At 39.6% G+C, this 20611-nt stretch overlaps 1 protein-coding gene across 1 annotated transcript in view; it reads left to right on the top strand.

Moving 5' to 3' along the window:
• Nucleotides 1–20611, top strand: part of BRSK2 (BR serine/threonine kinase 2) — a 299120-nt gene that overhangs the window by 230380 nt on the left and 48129 nt on the right. Inside the window, 5 exon segments of the mRNA XM_085224331.1 lie at nt 515–661; nt 8483–8514; nt 13279–13443; nt 14159–14256; nt 19312–19462. Of these exon segments, the coding sequence (XP_085080457.1) occupies nt 515–661; nt 8483–8514; nt 13279–13443; nt 14159–14256; nt 19312–19462 (593 nt within the window).

Here is a 20611-nt window from a genome sequence, read left to right as displayed (position 1 = left end):
CTGCTCCATCAGAAAGAGGATATTCTTTACTGAAAGTCTCTCAAATGCTGTTCACCTCTTTTCCAATGTCTGCAATAAATGTGTCTCAGGAAGATTAAAAGTAAGGAAAGGATAAACATTGCTGCAGTGAAAGTATGCCCAGGAGGAACACCAGCAGATCAAAAGCTTGAGCTGAATTTAACTGAATACATGCATCTTTGCTGAATTTGCCTGGAAAGGCAATTTCATATTATGTATTATGCTTTATTCTGGTAGTCATTTTCTAATTAAAGGTTTAATAAAAAAAACTGTATATCCTCTGCTTTTTCCCTATGTTGGAGAAAATACAGCAGCACTAAGAAATTATTTATTTTCAGTGGATCAAAAGATTGTTTCACTTATTATAATACTTCATTATGAGCTGACATTCTCTTTTCCTTTGTCTCACTGTGTTTATCCTGGCTTTTCTCCTTTTGCTCTCTCCAACTCCTTTTCCCTGCTCTCTCCCATCCACAAATCCATCACATCCCCACAGGGTGCCCTGCCGTTTGATGACGACAACTTGCGGCAGCTGTTGGAGAAGGTGAAACGTGGAGTGTTCCACATGCCACATTTTATCCCTCCGGACTGTCAGAACCTCTTGCGGGGGATGATTGAAGTGGATGCCTCGAAACGTCTCACGGTAAGGAAGCATTTGTTGTAAGTCATGTGATCAAGGCTTTGTTTGTCACGTCATTGCAGTTACAGTTGACTAACTAAGGTAACTTGGTTTACTGCCATTCCTGTGCATTTCCTCCTTAGCAAAGTATGAGCGAAGCTGGTGGAGTTTTGGAGAGGTTAATCACCTTCCCTTTTAAATGATGGGGCCAGATTGCTTTTGCGTTGCTTCTCTATCTTCATAATTCTTCCTCATGTGCTGCAGTGGGTATTTGGAATGACGCCTTCATAATCTGATCACAGTGCTACTGACCCATTGGCACATTTTGGAATCTGCCTGGACAGTCTGGCTCTCCTGGTGGCTGTGCCAGTTTATCAGGGACGTGATGTAATTGTTTGAAAGTCAAAACAATTTGGACTGTTCTTTGAAGCTTTGCTGTTAAACACAGTATGCTCTTTTTACATTTCTGACAAAAGTGTGACTTCTCACTTCAAGCCAAACAGCTGCATTGTATTCTGTCCTATGTGTGCTCTGCATTATCCTCTAGTAGCCTTCAGAGCAGGTGCCTTTTAGTCTGCTGTTTCATGTTGTGCCCTGGGTCCTGAGCATGATTAGGCCTGCAGTGCTGAGCTCCAGGCGTTCAGCACTGCATCTTTGTAGCTGAGATATAGCCCATCACTATTATAGAGAGCCTGCATGGATGAGCACTGTGTAGTGATTGTATCCTTCATTAACGCTGTGTTAATGTTTGAGGGAATTAAAAAAAATTAGCAGTTAAAATCATTTTGGAAAGCGAGCTTGCCTGCTTGTCACTGGAAGCTTCAGCCTTTATGGGTACATTGCCCTTGTAAATCCTATTGTCAGGCTCTGATGATGATTTTATACAGATCTACTAAGCTCACAGATTCTGAGTGGGAGTATGCATAAAGAAATGTAAATTTAAAACTCCTCCTGGTTCTTCAGTCTGCTAAAATATTTATAAATAAACTCGCAGATCAGTGCTTGGCCTCTCTGTTGAGATTGCTAACAACAGCATCAGTCTTCACCAGCTGTGATGGTGCTTCTGGGATGCAGACACCTGTCTGTTAAAAAGTGAACTTAAACTCCCTTCACAGCTCTCTTTACAGTATTATCTGGCAGCTGCAGCCAGGTTTTTATTTTGTTCATTACAAAACGAGGTCGTATTCTGTTTGGTGATGTAGGTGAGAAGTTCTTCGTGGTATTACTGGTATCCTTACCTTTGCAAATCTAGTAGCTGTGACATTGCAGTGAAGGAGTAGCACTGATATAAAGCCAAATATATATATTAGGCACTTTAAAGGCCCTTTTTCATTAGATTTTTAACAAAAGAATGAAAACAATTATTTTTTCCAAGTATTTTCATGGACAGAATGCTGCAGAGGCAAGGGCTGTATCCTAAGACCTGAGAGCTGTTCTCTATGACCAAGTCACTAAGCCGCTCTCTATCTGTTTCTTTTCCATAATGTAAATTTAACAGTATGCCCTAAACTCACAAACTGGGTGGAACAAGGCAATAAAGCAACAGAGGGTGGGGGCCACGGCGGGTGGATAGATTAGACCTTGAACAATGAATGTGCTGTCTTTTGCCTCCCCGATATGTAGACTACTGCTCTTGCTCAGGAAACCAGCACAATACAGAACAGATGAAATGTTCTTATTTTTCTCTCAAAGATCTTGGTGCAGATGGCTTGAGTATGCCAATGAGCACAGATCATCAGACATCAGATCTTCTTCAAAATGTTAGGATTTAATTTTGCCAGATAGCACTCCAATTTCTTAATACTGCCTGAAGATTTAAGTTGTGTGATACAGCAGAGACTGTACACGTCCAAGAGTGAAAAACATTAAGGTAAATCAAGGTCCCATAGTGATCCCCTCATTTTCTTGATCAGAAAGAAGCTCTTATTTCCTTAGAGAGGGAAAAAAAAAGGGGGGGGATCAAATTGTTATTGACAAGTACTCAACAGTGGATTGTGACTAAGAATTTGAAGTAAAATGCATGTAAGAGCTGAGAGCTGAGAGGAAAAAGAATAGCTCTTTGTTACTAGCTGCAATCTTATTTTCATTATTGTAGGGTCTCTTGGTTTGCTGTCCCTGCTGCTGTCACACTTCCCTTTCTATGCTGTTAGTGTTCTGGTTAAAGTGCCAGGCAGAATGGAGCTCTTTGTTTACTGCACAGGATCTAGGAATATGTAATTCATTTCAAGGAGAGATCTGAATTCTATTTTAGCTGTGTCCTGCGAATAAAAGAGGATATAAGTATGGGTTTATTTGGAAGCCTCTATTCCTAGAAAATTTCTTACTTGAATCAATTTGATATTTATATAAAAAATGTGAGCAAAATTGTGGCTTGGGTACAATAAAGGCCGATGTACTGATCATTTGTTCAGTATCTTACTGGTGAATTCTGCAGAAAAATATAGTGATTATAGGGTCACTAGGATTTTTCTTCTTCTATTTTTCACTTCCCTACTCTGCTTTGTTTCTTTTTTTCATGTGTATCTTTTTTTCCTTTTCATCCAACTGCATTTCCCCCACTGCAGTAATTGCCATTTCACAGTACACCCACACCTTCCCCAGTCCATCTGTTAAAATTATCAACAAAAACAGAACTAACTTTCGTGTTCAACTGTCATCGTTCAGCTTCGGTGTTAAAGCTTGAGACAATTAATGGAGGGGAGGGCACTCAGAAGTATTGTTGCTGGCCCTTTCCTGCCTTGGGAAGTTGGCAGTACGTTTTGTTGTATATGATTCATTTATAGAAAGAGGACTTCGTTATGTCTTAGTGGAATAAGGTTCACACTCACCGTGTATTATGTAGTCTGAAGGATGGATATTAGATGTGCCTGAGTGCTACCCTTTACTAGGCTTGTTCAGCTAAGCATGCTTTAGGTAAAAGAATCCATGTTTTTCTTTCAGTAGAAGGAGCCCCTGACTGCTGGGTGTGGTATTCCTGACTGCCCATGCTCAGTAAAGATTAAATCAAACAGGCAGTACTGCAAAAGATGAATGCTGAAGCGATGGGAATTGGAGTGAGCTTCTCTGAATAGCACAGCCTAAAAAAACTTGACTTAGTCTACCTACATGATGTCTGAGAGAGAATGTACTAGTCATCCACGTATGCGCTGGAGGTAATTACCAGGGAGAGAAGGTTTAAACTGAAGGAAGATACTGGCACAAAAACAAATGTACGTCAAGTAGCCTTACATGAAACTAGGCTGGAAATGAGAAGAAGCATTCTAGTCCTGTCAATGGGATACGGGGACAGCTTTTTATCAGGAGTAGTGTCAGGAGGGAAAAGTGAACTAGTTTTAGGTTTAGTAGGGCTTATGGAAGACAGTGAGAGCTCGCGGTGCTTGCAGTACTGCAGGATATGATTCCTTTCAGTTATGTGCACTTCGAAAAGTGAATATGTTTTCCTTGGAGGTTTCCAATGACTCAGCATCTCTGCAGTGGAGAATTACAGTTCCTGTGGTGGAATCCATTTGCATTGTCTGCCACTTTCTTCCACAGAAACAGAAAGGCAAAGAGGAGAAGGAAGGAGCTTTGGTCCACTTTCCTGTTAAAGAAGAGTGAGCCTTGTCAAAAGTGTGTATGTACAACAACTAGGGTCAGAGCAGATCAGTTATTGCAGAACTATGGATTGTGATAAAGCTGTTATTGTTCCCAGTGCTGATATTTTACTTGAGAATAAAATGACTTGTGTTGGATGTCCATGTAGATGTTAAGGCTGAAATATTAGCCAAGTTAAATTACCCAAATTTTCAGTCTCCTCTCTGCTGTTCTTTTTTTATTATTATTATTTTCCTGGAGTCTCGTGTATGCTATAATGATATTATCTTTAATGCTTTTCAACTTCTAAAGCACAATAGAAAAAACGATGGAGGGAAAAATTATCCTGATTCCTTTATTTTTTCTAGGTCTTTTGGTAAGGTGCCTATCACATCATTCAAACTGTCTTACTTCACCATCTGTGGAGTGGTGGCAGTTGTCCAGTTGATGTACATAGCCTGTAAGCTTTTGGTTACCACAGGCCTATTCTTACAGTGTGCACTTAGCACAGCAATACCTTGCCCTTGTTGAGGTCTCTGGAGGCTGCTATAGTATGACTGCTGCTACTAATGGAAGTAATGGTTCTTCTGCTGTTGGTGCTATCAGCTTGAATGCTTTGTTCAGGAAAAGCCTATATCTTGACATTATGTAGTTGGTTTAAAGCTCAGACTAGAGAATCTTCTAACTGAAGAAGAATTATCTGAGATGTAGGTTGAGTTAGTGCATGGATGGGTTTGAAACTATTTGTTTTCTGGATGGGGAAGTTTGAAACCTGACATGAGTTCAAGCTCAGAAGCTCTCATCCTTATCTTTGGACTTTGAGAAAGTTTTTCTGCAGGTCAGAACTTTTCAGCTTGGCAACCAGTCTGCTGAGATCAGTACTGAGGATGTAGACAGCACTGTCTTGTTTTCCATCTGCCTGTCTGTCTCCATCTGTTGTTCCCTGTCTTAGTATTTAGACGTAAGCTCCTTGGGGGAGGAGACCTCCTTTTCTGATGAGCACGTACAGTTTTTCATCAAACCAGATTTAAGAGTATGGGTTCTCAATGCTACTTCAGTAATCAAGGTTAATATGTATAGGAAGTATTTTTGTGTAAAACCATTATGAAGGAGTTCCCCGACTCCTTCTATCGCAGCATTTTAGCTTGCAGAATCTCTCCTCTGACTGTGCATGTGCAATGGAGGTAAACATGTTTTGTTGTTTCAGAGATGGCATCATGAGGCAATTGCCTGCGGTGGCTAGGGGATGTTAGGAAGCAGCATTTTAACAACTTCCATAAAATGGCATTAAATTTGGCAAACTCATGTACAAGCAGCAAGAAGAACCCTCTGGGAAGGGCTGTTAAATGCCTTCGTCACTTGTATGCATTTAAACATTGTGTTTAAATGAAAGCAGGAGGAGTAAGATTAGCTCCCACTGTGTATCTCCCTCCCCTGCATTGCATAGTAAAAAGCATACAGACTTCTCCTTGTCAAAACCAATCGCCCTCCCTTAGCCCTCCTGTCACTTTAATGCAGATGAAAAGCAACAAAGCATTAATTAATTACCTTTAAAAAAGCGGTGAAGATGTTGGCAGCAGCAAGTACGCACTTGTAATAACATTTCAATGCAATTACATTTGAATCAGAATAGAAATTGGTTTTGTGGAGTACCGTTCATAGCTGGGGTATCCCTGAGTATTTCACAGCAATGATTTTGATGTGGATGGAACTGCAGATTTCTAGGTAAACAGCAGCCATTGTGTTCTCACACAAGAGCTCTCATACACCTTCAAATAAATGTATATCAAAGTGCTAGGGGGATTCTCTTTTAGAAAACTGCTGTGGGATCATTAGCTCGTAGGAGGTTGATCAGCAAGAATGAGCAGAAGAGATTTCTCTTTGACATCTCCTCTGAAGGAGCCCAGGGGGTCTGTGACTAACACAGGAACTGGTGGCTCTTCCTTTTCCCTCTCTTTGACTTACAGAATGAAGTGCTGTTTTTCTGCATATTGCAGTCAAAAAGAAAAATGTGACCCACAGAGACAGAAAACACAGCAGAAGAAGCAAGCATGAAAGAGACTTGGACATCGCTTAGCTGTATCATCTGCATCTTGTCTGAAATCATTAACATCTCTAACCCTCCATGTGGTGTATGGGAAATAAGGAACAGAGATGCATCTCTGTCTCTTTTCAGTGGTATCCAGTGCCAGGACAAGAGACAGGGGACACAAAGTGACACACAGGAGGTTCCCTCTGACCATCAGGCAGCACTTCTGTGCTGCATGAGTGCCAGAGCACTGGCACAGATTTCCCAGGGAGGCTGTGAGGGAGTGTCCTCCTTGGATGCTGTCTGGGCAGCCGGCTCTGGGCATTTGTGCTGGAGCAGGGGTGTGGCCAGAGGGACCCAGAGGGCCTGGGATTCTGTGATCTTACAGAGTGGTTCTACAAAGCGAAAGAGGTTCACTCCTTAACAGATTCTTGCTGTAGTAAGCACTAACCATTTTAAAATCCTACCCTGTGAAAGGCATGCAGAATAGTCTCTTCTCATGTTTTGTGCCTCAGCTTGCAAAGGCCACGAGGAAGAGGAGTGCATCTCTAGGTTGACAGGAGAACATACATAGATAGATAAGTACGTTATCTTCTTGAATTAAGCCACTTAGGGGAAATGACAGTGAGTCTTGAATACTCTGCCCTTCTTTTAATAGTGCAGGGGTGAAAGGACTTCTTAATAGAGGAGACTGTGATGAAGGGAGTTCCTTTGTCAGAGGCCTGCAATCTGGGGTTCTGTGTCATATACTGCAACACCAGAACGAGCAGTAATAAGAAAGAAAAGGACAGATGCGGCTCCATGTTCTCTTCTAGTTCAGCTACCAGAGTTCCCATGTCTGGAAACCACATGATGTCAGGACACACAGGTCTCACCTTCTGTCAAGCTTTCCTAGTTTGTATTCCCTTGTTTCTTTGTTTCTCATATGAGCCCTGTCTCACTTAAAAAATGATCTAATATAAAGCAGACATGAGATCTTCTGGGTTTCCCAGGCAAGGAGCTGTTGTTCCATAGTACAGAGGCCTCTGATTCCCGCCTCTCTGCAGTGAACACTTACTTTCTATCAGTGAAATTTTGTTGTTTGTCTATTCCTCTATTGTTTTTTTTTTTCCCTTTTGCTCCCCAATTCTCATTATTCTGGAATTGAAGTGGAAAGTAATAGTAGGACAGCTGTCTCTGTTCTTTTGGACCGGTTTAATGGGCCTGGGGTTTCATCTTATAGCTTGGATTTCCTGCCAGCTCTCCACTGCCTCTCACTCACATGTTGCACTGCCTGTTAGCAGTGAGTGTGCACATTGCTCTGCTTGTTCAAAGGTTCTTCATAAAGAGAAAGCAAGAAATATCGTCTTCACAATGAATAATCTCTGGCTATTGATAAAAATTGCTTTTGTGTTGTGACAGTGCTTCAGAGAATAACTAGGTTAGGAAGATTCTGCTGTTCTGCTGTAATCTGAACAGCTTGGGATTTCAGAAAAAGCAGTTGCTTTTTTTTTTTCCCCTGTCTTTGTGAAATATGTGGTCATCATGCAGCACGCTTGTTGGCATCTGCTTTATATAGACGGATAAAGCCACTGCTTTGGTCAGTCTTTCATTACATAATAAAATGCTCGTGTGTGAAGCAGAAAAGATGGAAGCAAAAGAAATTTGAACCTAAACTCAAGGTTTTGGAACTATAAATAGTATTTTTTTACATGAAACCTTATTCCAATGGGTCTTTAGGTTTTTTAATGGTAAATGTGAAGCCTAGCATGCACAGATCTTGGCAGAACAATTCACAGGTACAGACTTCGTTTTGTTCATGCATGCTACCCATCTCAGTTTTTATTTCCTTCTCTTGCTCTTTCAAAAACAAAACTAGGAAAGAGCTTTTAGTGTAAACAGTCAGGCATTATGCACATATTGGAAGGAGTAGTTTATTATCTTCAATTGGATTGTAGAATGGAAGCAAGTAGGAAGGGAAAAACAAATAGCCAAAACACTTGCCTGTGAAGTGTTGTACTTACGTGTTTTCCTGGGATTTGCTCCTGCCTTATTCCCTTTTCCAGAGTTATAGCCTCATGTACACTGGGGTGGGGTGAGGATGAGTGGGATCTTTATGCAGTGAGAAGTTCCTCTCATTTGCATAGGTCCAGCACTGGAATGTAGACTTGATCCTTACTAGAGACAAGTCTTGAGTGGGGATGTCTTATGGAGTTTCCTCTTACGTTTTGCAGAGCTAATTTCTTGTTTTCTTTTCTTTGCAGCTAGAACATATTCAGAAACACATATGGTATATGTAAGTAACGTTTTAAATTCACTTTTGCATGCAATCAGTATTGAGCACATTATGAAAGCTGGTGTGCTAGGGATGTTTGAAGAGAGAACAATGGAGTTTGAGAGCAGATTTCACACAAGTGGAGAAAGACGAAGAGAACAGGAAGAATGTGTTTTTTTACCCTTTGCTACTAGCATGTTTTCATCTCTGTAGCTTTAAGCTAGTAATTTCATTTACAGTGATGAACAATTGTCTGAAATAAGTTGTTCAGTCCAGAACTTGCCGTTTTAAAAATATACTTAAAAGTGACTGTGATTTAAAAAAAAATAACAGTCATATTTGGTTTGCTCTTCAAGTGATACAGAGAATCCCTTGTAATACCGTCTTGACAAGAAAGCTTTCACTTGTTCCTTCTTGGCATCTTGGTTTTTCTATGAAGTAGAAACAAAAATGATTATATTGATAAGTAAGTACCTGTGAACAAGAGACTTGCTGTCTCAAAATCCCTGCTCCTTCACAGCAAGTTAAGAGGCTGCTTGTGACCTTGTAACCTGTTGATGTGAGAGTAGCTCTGTGACTTGATTAAAAGCAGCAGTCTTGACAGTGAAGCAGGAGGTCTGTGAGAAAAGAATGCACCTGTCGAGTGGTTTGGGTATAAGGAAGATTGATGGCTTTTAGAAGTGACCTTGCACTCTTGTGTATCCCTTACAGCATTTCAGTAAACCTAAGTAAATAACGTTTTTTGTTTATACTCACGATAACTTAATTAACCTGAGGATATAAGGAAATCATACTTTAATACATGCTTCTGGGTGTCAGCATACCACACTTTCCCTGGGTGGGTGATGGAAAGTCCTACCTTCATAATCCTCCTCTCACTGCTCTTGGGAAATATTTGAGGATGATATGAACTGATATTTAAGCCTGTCACTGGGAAAAAGAAACACCTTTGTTTTGATTTGTTTTGTTTTCTCTAAATCTATCTTATGGGCAGTGTTCAATTGCTGGCTTCACTGACTTCAATAGGACCCAAGGGCATTCAGCAGTTTGTACAATAACATGTTTTCTTCTTAGTTCACCTGAAATGGTTGTAGCACTCTGCCTGTGGCTTTTTCACATTCTCTACAGTTCCCAGATAACATGGCACCTTCCAAAACCAGAGAAGAACTTGAGTCTTGTTTGCTGCAAGCTTTTTTTTGTTTGTTTAGTTCTTGTGGATAAGTGTAGGAGAAATGGAGGGGATCTCTCTAATTGTAAGTCTGAATTAGCTCTCCTGTAATGTCTGCCAAGAAATTCAAGAAGTAAAATCTGCTTATGCCAGGCTAGACAGTTGGTCCCCTTTGTTTCTTCATGGAGTAAAATCAGCTGACTTCAGTTTCTCTATGTCTTGATTGAAAGTGGAATAGGAAATAAAATTAAATATAATTGATTACTTTTATTATTACTCTAACCATCCTTGAGATTTTCACCTGCAGGTTTTCACCAATCAGAATATAGTATTCTCAGGCTCACATGCACAATTAGGCAGATATTTTTTATTGTAGACATAACACATTTTCATGTGTTTCTTGATGGAAATGGCATCTAATGCTGTTCTCATAAGTATAAATTGGGTTTTGCAAAAGCTAGTTCCCAGTACAGAAGAGAGAGAAAGGCTCCTTCAGAAGAGTGTTCAGATTGCCTAAAGCAGAGTTTCTGCTCAAAATAGCTTTTTAAATGAGTCTCTCTCTCATTCTCTCTCTACTGGCCATGGATTGACCTAAGGAAGTTAACCTCCTTTGGCTAAATTTAGTCTGTGAATAACCCTAGAACCTTCAAAACTCCACTACTTTCATCTGATAATATTTCACAGCCTCTTTGTATTCATTTTGCCTGGAAATATTGATGCTGGCAGAGAAGGAGTGGTTACAAGTGTTTGTCACTGTGGCTGTTTTGCTCATATCTTTCATTTTTTCTTTATTTCATTTATAACTACTGTCCTATGTAAAGTGTTTACTCGTTGTCGTATATAAGCTACTGACCTGGAGGTTGTACTCAGAACATGATAAGTCGTAACATTTGATTCTTCAAATAAATATTCAGGATTTTGTGAAACTGGAAAAAATTAATTGCAGTCTCAGCAGACAGAAAGGTCTTGAAAGTTGAAGTAATAATTCACAAAAAAGGGAGAGGCCAAAGAGAAACCTTTCATCACCAACCTCCACTTCTTCTTGTTCTCTCACCCAAATTAATTCAGTGAAGCTTTTAAAGCATTTTTTAATTGAAATCATTTATTTTTACCTCAATTGCAGGTTATCATAAATCAGCAAAAAAACAGCAGCTGTTTTCACTTCTTTTTTTTTAAATAAAATAAGAAGGCAAATAAATTAGCTGTTACAGTAAATACATACTTCTGTAGCACTGACTTATTGCCCTAATTGTGAAGATACCAAATTTACAAAAATCAGAACAATGGTACCAGTGCTGCTTTACTTTGCTCTAGTGTAAATGTGCATTTCAATGAGATTCATGAGAGAATTTCATGGACAGACTGAAAAAGTCTGCCCTGTTCTGGAATCACATCCATTGTATGCACCATTCCTCACAAAAGAGGCAGGGTTTTAAAGCAGCAATTACATTCATGCAAGACTTTAAAAAATATACGTGATTTGCAGTATTCATCGGTTGACATTGTTTGATGTCTATGTGGGCTGAAATGCAACAAATTTGTCACTCTCTAGCAGCCTGAGAATGGAACAGGCAATACTGGCATGCCAATCACAGCACAGACCTGGTGATTTTCATTTCCTGAAGCACTGAATGCATTGCCAAATGACGAGGCACCTCTTTGCAGATTTTTCTTGTCCCTGATGAGTAGGTGTGAATATTCCTGCCTATGTCTGAGGCTGACCAGGTGCCGGGCATAAGGAAAAGCCACTTTTCATTGCATAGAAGATAACAAGTTGTGCTCTCCAGAAATGGCACCCAAGCTGATGGATATAAAAGATGATTGCAGGTGATACTTGCTAAAAACTAAGGCAACTAGTAGGAAAGAAACCTGGATTTTCTGTGAATTTTCAAAAGGTGTGATTTCTTTTTAATATCTCAAATTACCTCAAAGACCTCTGCTTTTAATGTAATAAATGATTAATGAAGTCAGTTCCTTCTAAAAATGATCTCCATATCATTAGAAAACAGAACCACTCAGCTGCTGTCCAAAGGTATGTCCTGCAAGAATTTATCTTAATGACAAGGTCATCACTGGCTTTAGTTGTGCAAAGCTATGATCTAGTCTTTGCTTTTTACCTGCTGGGAGTTAAATCCTGACACACTCTGAGTAATAACCAGCTGTCAGAGTAGTTACCTCCTGGAGACAGGGCACTCACAGAGTAAGACATTTCTTTGGTTGGACAAGATTTCCCAACTTAGCTTAGATTTCAGGACAATGTCATCATTTCTCAAGATGTACAAACTTCTGTGAGACTTATGGAAGCATCAGAAGCTGTATTTTAGGGTCTGAGACCTTGAGCTTTTGCAAATGATATTTCTTTACTTCCTTTCTGACCTACTCAAGAAAAATTAGGGTTACATTTAAATTAGAGCTGCTTTACTTCTGAAGGTACCTGGAGAGCTTGCTTCTAAGCCTAGAGCACTTAAGCCTTGTGAGTAAGTTCAGAATTTATGCTCACCTTATTTCTGCCAGTATTAAAAGGAAGTTTTTTGTCCAAATTGCCATTTGATGCAGTTTAGCTAGTCCCAATTTCTGTTGTCCACCCTGGGGGCTTGGACCCAACTGTCACATATTCACACCATGTAATAGAAAGGGAGGACCTCACCCAAAGAATATGTAAACCTGAACATCACACAGAACATCACACCAAACTCGAGTATTTAGGTGGATAGAGTTGACATAAGTTGCTCCTTGCCCAGCTAAATAAAAGCAGCGGACGGTCGGGGTGCCTAAAATATATATTATTCAGTCTGTTAGAGGTATCCTGACATCTTGAACTGTGTCTTGTAGCCAGAGCTTTTAACTGCAATGAATAATCAATATTTCCTGGGTCTGGTGAATGGAATGAGAGGATTATGAAGTAAGCCTGTGTTAACTACTTTTAGAGGAGTAATATGCTCTGCCACTAATGGTGTGTTCCTTGCTTTTCCATTGACCTCAGGCATCACACTTGGGCCAGAATTTTTTTGAAGAGAAACAGAGGTTGTCATATTTTGGCATGTAAATAAAAAGCATGGTTTTGCCCCAAATCCTTTGAAGTCTGTCAAATGGGAACCTTGATAGTGAGATCTCTTAAGCCACATTGGAAATTTCCAAGTATGAAATGGCTGCAATGCTTGTTGTAATCAGAACTGGAGAAACAGCTTGTTCTTTGAAAGGGAATCGTTCAGCTTGCACTTTTCATCCTGATAGCCTGAGGTCTGGCTGATGAGACAGCGTCTCTAAAATCATGTAGTGTTTTATAAATGTTTGGCATTAGGATGCTGAACAGCTGCTTAAATTATGAGAGCACTGGTAAGTGAGGTTCCTACTGCCTTTCTGACTGAATGCAGGCATTTCTCACAAAAAAAACAAAATCCACAAGGTGCTGATCACTCTCAGCCTTCATGGCAGTTTCTGCTGAAGAGAGTGTCTGTCTGGTTGTGAGATCTGGTCTCTCAGTGGGGATTGAACAAGCTATTTCCATCTGTTGCTGCAGGCTGTGTTTCAGAGTACAGGTTCATTTGTAACTCATGTTTCTTTTCTCTTCTTCTTTCCCTACCCTATTTCTCTCTCTTATCTTCTTCTCTCTGCAGAGGGGGTAAGAATGAGCCAGAACCAGAGCAACCAATCCCTCGAAAGGTGCAGATTCGTTCTCTCCCTTCCTTGGAGGATATTGATCCAGACGTGTTAGATAGCATGCACTCGTTAGGCTGCTTCCGTGACCGAAATAAACTCTTACAGGACTTGTTGTCAGAAGAGTAAGCACTTGCTCAGACTTAATATCAGTTGGGTCTCCGTGGGTTGGGATGCTTATTGTCCTGGGGAAAGATGGAGATGGCTTTGATATGTCTGTGGGTATGAGGGACTTGTATCAATGCCTCACCCTCTGACTGCTCAGTGGCCAGTGAAGTGCCAGTAGAAAGCAAGAAGTTGCTGGGCCTTTCTTAGCACTGTGTATCAGTGGAGATGTGTTGCTGTCTCTTCTCTTGCTGCCAGACGTGGTCATTTCATGAAAAGGTGGGCCATGCAGTCTGAATGGAGAGATATCGGTGCTGCTGTTCGTGTTGGATATGCCTTTGTTGGCAAATTGTTACTTATTTCAAGCTATGCCTGAGTGTTGGTGTGTTTCCTGGTGTGCTATGAGGGATATATAGTGGAAAAAGCTCTTAAGGGCTCAGGAGACCTGTCTTATTATCGCTCTTGGTTTGGGCTTTGTGTGGATACATTACCTCATCTGTCCTGTGCCTCTACTCCAGATGTGTAATGGGGGAATTGTATTTCCTTCTCTCACAAGCTGCTTGTTGGAGACAGCAAGGCTCTCAAAAGCTTTGTGAATTGCACATCTAGCTAGCTGATACATGGCTATTTCCAGCTTATTTAGAATAACTGTAAATGTTTGAAAAGAAGGGTTTGCTTACATATTGTTTTTTTCTCCTTCAAATTTAAAGATTTTTTTCCTTTTTTTTTTTTCAGAGAAAACCAAGAGAAAATGATTTATTTTCTTCTGCTTGACCGGAAGGAGAGATATCCTAGTCATGAAGATGAGGATCTTCCCCCTAGAAATGAAATAGGTACCAAAGAAATGATCTCTGTCACTATGAACCCATCTCAACTAGTTCTTCTTTGCCCTTTTTCTTTTCATATCCTCAAACCTGAAACAGTTTACACCATTGGTGAGAATATGTGGCCAAAGACGGGCAGATGTGTTTTGTGATTAAACTCAAAGGCTTTGTTTTTCAGGACATATCTATCACAGCACAGAAACATCCTTGTTGGTCTTGAGATAGAAGTCTTAAAAAATTTAATGCAGACCCACAAGATACCTTTATGAAATTAGATGAGGTTTAGGAGCAATGTAGTCTAGTGGTAGAATTTTCTAATTACTAATCTTTGTGCATTGTTGCAGAGATGCTACTTCTGGACTTCTGTTAGTAAGACTGTACCATTCATTACATTTCTACAAAGTTTTATGTGTACGCATCCTCCGTTGGAAGAATGAATAGTATCACTTACCTGTTTATAGTACATACATTATAATACCATGTTTTTAGATTATCTTAAAAGGATTTTAAAAGTTTAATACGCAATAAGATTATATATGTCTTATAAAGCTCCTGTGATACCATTTTATTCCGGAATTGTTCTTTGTTAGTATTTTAAAATACTGCTGATCACCAAGGACTACATTAATATAGATAGACAACTGGAAAAATGCTCCCCGAAGGAGCTAACAGTGTAAGTGACTCGTGCTGTGCATACTGACAGAAGTTTAACTAATAAAGCATTTGTCACGTCTATCAATGGCCTGAAATAGCATTTTTATGTAGTAGAGTTGTGATTTGTAGGTCTTGTATTTCACTCGTTTGAAGGCTAGTGGCACAATGCTCTTTAACTGGAAAGCCTGTTATCTCCGAAGCCTACAGGACAGTGATATATTAAAATATAAGTTTGTTAATACTCAACTGAATTATTACATTATCAAAGTTCCAGGCTACTGGATCTGTAATTTTGCAGAGAGATCTCATCTGAGGGGGATAAAATGGAAATTCTGAGTCAGCCTGGTTGTTTTTTAAGCTCTTACCTGAATGGAGCTGCAGAGAGCATGTCGGCAAGCATCTTGGCAAAGAGGAGTAAATGTGCTTGCCACAGGTGATCCAGTCAAAAGTCCCTTGCTCAGTGCAATTTGGCATCCTGCACTTCACTCATCAGCTTTTGACTCACACAGATTATCCTGCAATGTAAAGACATCATCTTATCTTAGATACGCTTCACAGAATCACAGAATCACAGAATCACAGAATGGCCAGGGTTAGAAGGGACATCAAGGATCATGAATCTCCAACCAAATATATATATGCTTCTGTCGTAAGAAAAGCAGGGTGACTAGAGTCTTCATATCCAGCATGTAACTGAATACACAGCTGTGCCTTTAATGCATCACATACATCTTTCTTCCACATGGCAAAGTATGTGATGAACTGAAGTGCTATTATCCACTCCTGCATTATTTTATTTTTTTTGTACAAGTGATAATGATGTTCTCTATGAGGGAAACATTACTCTGAATATATCATTGTGCTGCATTGGCACATTTTAGACTCTGAACATTATTCTTTGAGTGTTTGTCAGTTGTCTTCTGTGTTCCACAGGAGGTTTTTACCTCCTCTGCAGTATTGCAGCAGTATCTCTGAGAACATGGGGCAAGTTTTAATTAAGAGCAGTCATGCTTCTGATGAGTATCTCATCATTAGCCATTAGCAATGGCTTTGCACAAGCAGAGAAGAGCAGGGAAAAGGTAATGGATATAATATTAGCAGCTTGAAGAAACCACATTCGTGAGAACTGTGCATTGCCTGAGTTCTTGCCAAAAAAAAAAAAAAAGTACATCTAATTTTATTTTGCCTTTTCCTCCTTCTTTGCACATTAGACCATGGAATGGATGGATGTGGGTAGAAATAAAGATTAGGCAGCGTTAGACTAGCACTTTCTCTTCTGATATCTCTTTTGTATGCTTCAGCTATGTAAAGCTTTCTCAAAGGGTCAGAAGAGGGCCACCCTAACCATTTTGTGAGTCCAGTTCTATTTTCTTTAACTGAAAGCAAGGAAGTAAGAAATCTCTCAGTAAAATACATATGCATCGACTGATGTCTCCTTGAGCAAAAGGCTTATGTGGAGTGGAGATTCTTAATAAAGCAGAGTAAAGGAGATTCATCCAGAGTAGCCATATTAGGAAGACATTCGTCATCCAAACTCACAAACTGAACCTTTATTTTCTGCTTTTCAAATGAATGGCTTTATGATTGGATTATTACCTAGGCTCTTTCCCTGTAAAAATCCTTGAGAATGTCTTCACTTTTGTGATATGAAGTAAGAGGAAAATACATCTCCAGAACTATCATGTATCTAGGCTGGGACTTGAATGGTTTTTTTTTGTTGTTGTTTCTCTGTGAAGTATTTCCAGAGACTCAAGAACAGAAGTGTGTGCACTGAAGATTTTCCTATTTTTAATTCCTGTACTGCTGCTAAATCTCCAACCGTTCTTATATGCCACCACTTTAGTCTTTATGAGAGGATGACTGTGTGCTTTAGTATCTTTAGATTTGACAGTGATGACAGACTTGGTACCCTGTGGTTTTTTACTTAAAGCCTTTAAAAAATATGTACAATACTTGCCACCTTCAGCCATGTATAGTATAGGTTTGTAGCCAATTTTAAAGAGGAATCAAGTACCACTATTAGAAGCTCTACCACATTCGTACAAACTTTTGGATGTGTTTTCCATCAAACCCATCAAACCCTGAATTGCTGATGTTGAATTTATTGATGTATTTCACCACCTTCTCCTTTTGCTTATTTCCTCTCTTTCTTAGTTTAAAATACAGATTGGAAATCAATATCTTGAGCAGCAGAGATTGATATAAAAGTATCATTTAGCTTGTTAGCAATATCCTTATCCTTCCTAATTGTCCTGCTGATTCCCATATAATCCTTCTGGCTGCTATCCCTCTCTCAAGCTTTCTGTCAAACAAAATACTTTTGTTCAGGTCTTTGGCTCATTCCTCTTCGATTCCTTTTTATCTTGTTTTTATTTTCCACTTTGTATTTAGCCTAACCATCACTTTTGCATCACTTGGCTGAATTTCCATTTGGTAAAGTGTTTTGTTTTGAACATGCATGGATGAAATTGCCTTTAAAATTTTCTTTTCATATACTGTTTCTCTTGCCATTTTCCTTCTTATTATTTATACTCTATTATTAACTAACCTTGATGCAGTCAGAGCTTACTCATCTCCTTTTTTTTTTTTTTACTTTCTTCATCTTTGCTCTTCTTTGTTCTATGTCATCTTCATCCTACTTTTTAAGCTTCACTCTTCCCCTTGCCTTTATAGTTTCTGGTGGTATCCTTCTGTAAATCTTTGTATTAACTCTGTATGGATAACAAACATTTTAATAATTGTTCTATAGGATAGATCATCCTTTGTTCTTTGTACATGTTTAGAGAGCAGGAGTCTATGGAGAAATGTCTAACCTTGTCCCAGGTCACTTTTGACTGGTTATGTGTGTGCAGCTGAAGTTTCCCAGTACAACTGCTTTGTTAGGTTTATCTCACTCTGTTTTTCGTGTAACTTTATGCACTGTATGTTTCTCTTGCTAGTGTTTTCTACCACTTTTCTGTTATTGAACATAGCTTAAAGTAGAGTGAGATACAGCTATTCTTCTCTAACTCATTTTTAACATAATTATTACTATTAATACAAATAATACATACACTATATGGTAATGGGTTCAGTTGCTATCACTGTATCATTTGCATTTGGGCTGTACTTGCTCATGCTCATTGTTTTGAGAATAAACCCTGCCTTGAAGGAATCAGATTCTGAAAACCATGATGTAAGAGAGAGAATAAACAAGCAAATGGGCCAAGACTAAGGAGGGCAGAGTAATAAAAATAATATAATCTGGCTATGCAGTGATGATAGAGTTTTAGAAAGGAATCCTGGCAGAGAAAAAAGTCCTAGGGGTTGGACGCTGTGAGCTTCTTTGTAACTGTAGGGGTGAAGGATGCTTCTTCTTAAGGGTAGTCACTCTCTGATAAAATTAAAAAGATGTCTATAAATACAAGCGGGCAACTCAGATAGTCCAACCCAAGCAAGGAAAATCTTTCCTTATTTATTTTTCTGCTTTTAGATGCCATCAGATATATTATGTATTAAAAGAGTATTAAAAGAACTCAACAAGTCTGTTTGGTTCCCTTTGTCACACGGAGGCGTGTATGGTTTGGCATGTCACCTTGGACCACTTGCTGTCATGCAGTTTGGTATCTAAAGACTATTTTCAGAGCAATTTAGGTGCTTCTCAGAGCTGCAGTAATTGTTTGTCTGCGCCGTTAGGAATGAAATGCCTTTAAGTATCTCATTCTTATAACTCAGTTTTCACTCAGCAAAATGAAAGTAGCACTTTGTTGCCTCATAGAAATGTTATACAATAAAGCACTTCAGTTACTACGCACTAAAAGCGATATGATGACCTCTGAGATAGATTTCAGTAGCTTTCATCAGAGGTTTATCTCAGGTAGTCCAGAATGTTTAATTTGTGATGCTGAAGGAGGAAATATAACAGCAGGGAAAACCTGAAATCTATACCGAAGATGCAAAAACAAGAGTATGTTTTCAGAGTCTAATACAAGTCTGAATTTAGAGTGTATTTTTGTCCCTGCGTTACGTTTGATCTAGCTAGCATGGGCATGGAAAGGAAGCTGAAGAAACCTGAGTACATATCCAGGATCCCTGGATGGCACACACTTTGGCTATCAGCTTCTGCTATAGCCCGTGCTGTTATCTTGTTATTACTGTTATCAGCTTTGTAAGGTAACTTGTGCAGTCTGTGCTTTGGTCATACCTTTATTTTACAGTGCACATACATTCAGTAGTAATACTCTTCCTCTCTGCAGATGGATTGCAACTTATGTCTTAATGCTTGTAGATTTGGAATAGAGTGCAAATGTTCATCTCCAAGATAACTGTCTAGGGAAGGTGTGAGAGTGAGATCTTTGAGAGAGGATTTAGCCAACCTGTGAGAGGTAAGTCACAGCCGAATTCAGCTGACAGTGTTTTCTTTTCATAAAGATCCCCCCAGGAAGCGTGTGGACTCCCCAATGCTGAACAGGCATGGGAAGCGACGACCAGAGAGGAAGTCGATGGAGGTTCTCAGTGTGACAGATGGCGGCTCCCCCGTCCCTGCTCGCAGAGCTATTGAAATGGCACAACATGGACAGAGGTGGGTCCCTCCTTTACCTGGGAGCTGAGAGTCCCTCCTGTCTGGGTTTGTTGCCCTCTTACATGTCATACATACAGAGGAGCTGCGAAGCCCTTCTGTTCACAGCAGCACTCATAACAACTTCCAAGCACACTTACAATGTGATCTGGCAGCCAGCAGTGCTTATTCACACAGGAACAGAAGTCCTGCCAGGAATTTAAGATTTCTGTTCACTTGCAGCTATTGTTCAGGAAACTGCTATGTCCTCTGGGCAAAATTCATCTCACCTCATTTTAATTGTTCAGAATGTAGGGATTCAGTCTAAGCTAGGTATACAGGCTGTCACTGTAGGCACTGGGGACAGATGAAGTCTTTGGGAGATCTCAGATATGTGTCTGCTGTTCCAGCAATCTTAGATGGGCTAAATTAAGCTCTAGTTGTTCTTCTCTGTCTCCATAGCCTATGGCAGGAATCTAAATGATGATGCTTTTGGATTAGGTGCCAAGTTCTTAGGCACTTGAAGTTAAATGGGATGAACCTCACCCTCTATATTGTTATAACAGGTGGAGTCTGGAAAGCCCTGTGCAGGTATCTGTGGGTACCTTTAAAATGTGCTGTCAGGGCCGATATGCATCCGATCCACATAAATTACCACATCTCTGTGAATTGATGAAATTCATGTAATTTTACCTCTTTTCTCTCAGAGAAAGTATTATCATTGTGGAGAGACAGCAGAAGAAAATGATGGTTCCTCAAGGCAGGTTCTGATGAAATAAGTGAACTGTGGAAGTTCACTTATGTGAACCATGGGAGTTGCTTCCTCAGTCACTATGTCTATCCTAAAGGAAGCACATGCATTTGGATTTACACTTGTATAAATCAATCAGTATTAAAGAACACTTAACACTTCACATATATATATGATGATGGTGCTATAACTTCTGTTTCAGCTTTATGACATAATTATTTTTGTTTAGCTATTAAGATCTGCTCAAAATGAGCCTGTTGTGCCTGCTCAGAAACTCCCTGTGCTGACTGAAAACTGGATGAAGTGAAACTGGATGAAATGGAATAATTTCCAGTCCAGAGACCCCTGGAATTGCTAGAAAGTTTTGCTGGCAACTGTTAACAGTTCTACCTACAGTGAGGAGAAAGTGATTTTCAGGATCT

The sequence above is a fragment of the Meleagris gallopavo genome, chromosome 5, assembly GCF_905368555.1.
Source record: "Meleagris gallopavo chromosome 5, MGAL_WU_HG_1.1, whole genome shotgun sequence".
NCBI classification, from domain to species: Eukaryota; Metazoa; Chordata; class Aves; order Galliformes; family Phasianidae; genus Meleagris; species Meleagris gallopavo.
Note: the sequence above shows the minus strand (reverse complement) of the source record. Positions and strands in the feature narration are given on the sequence as shown.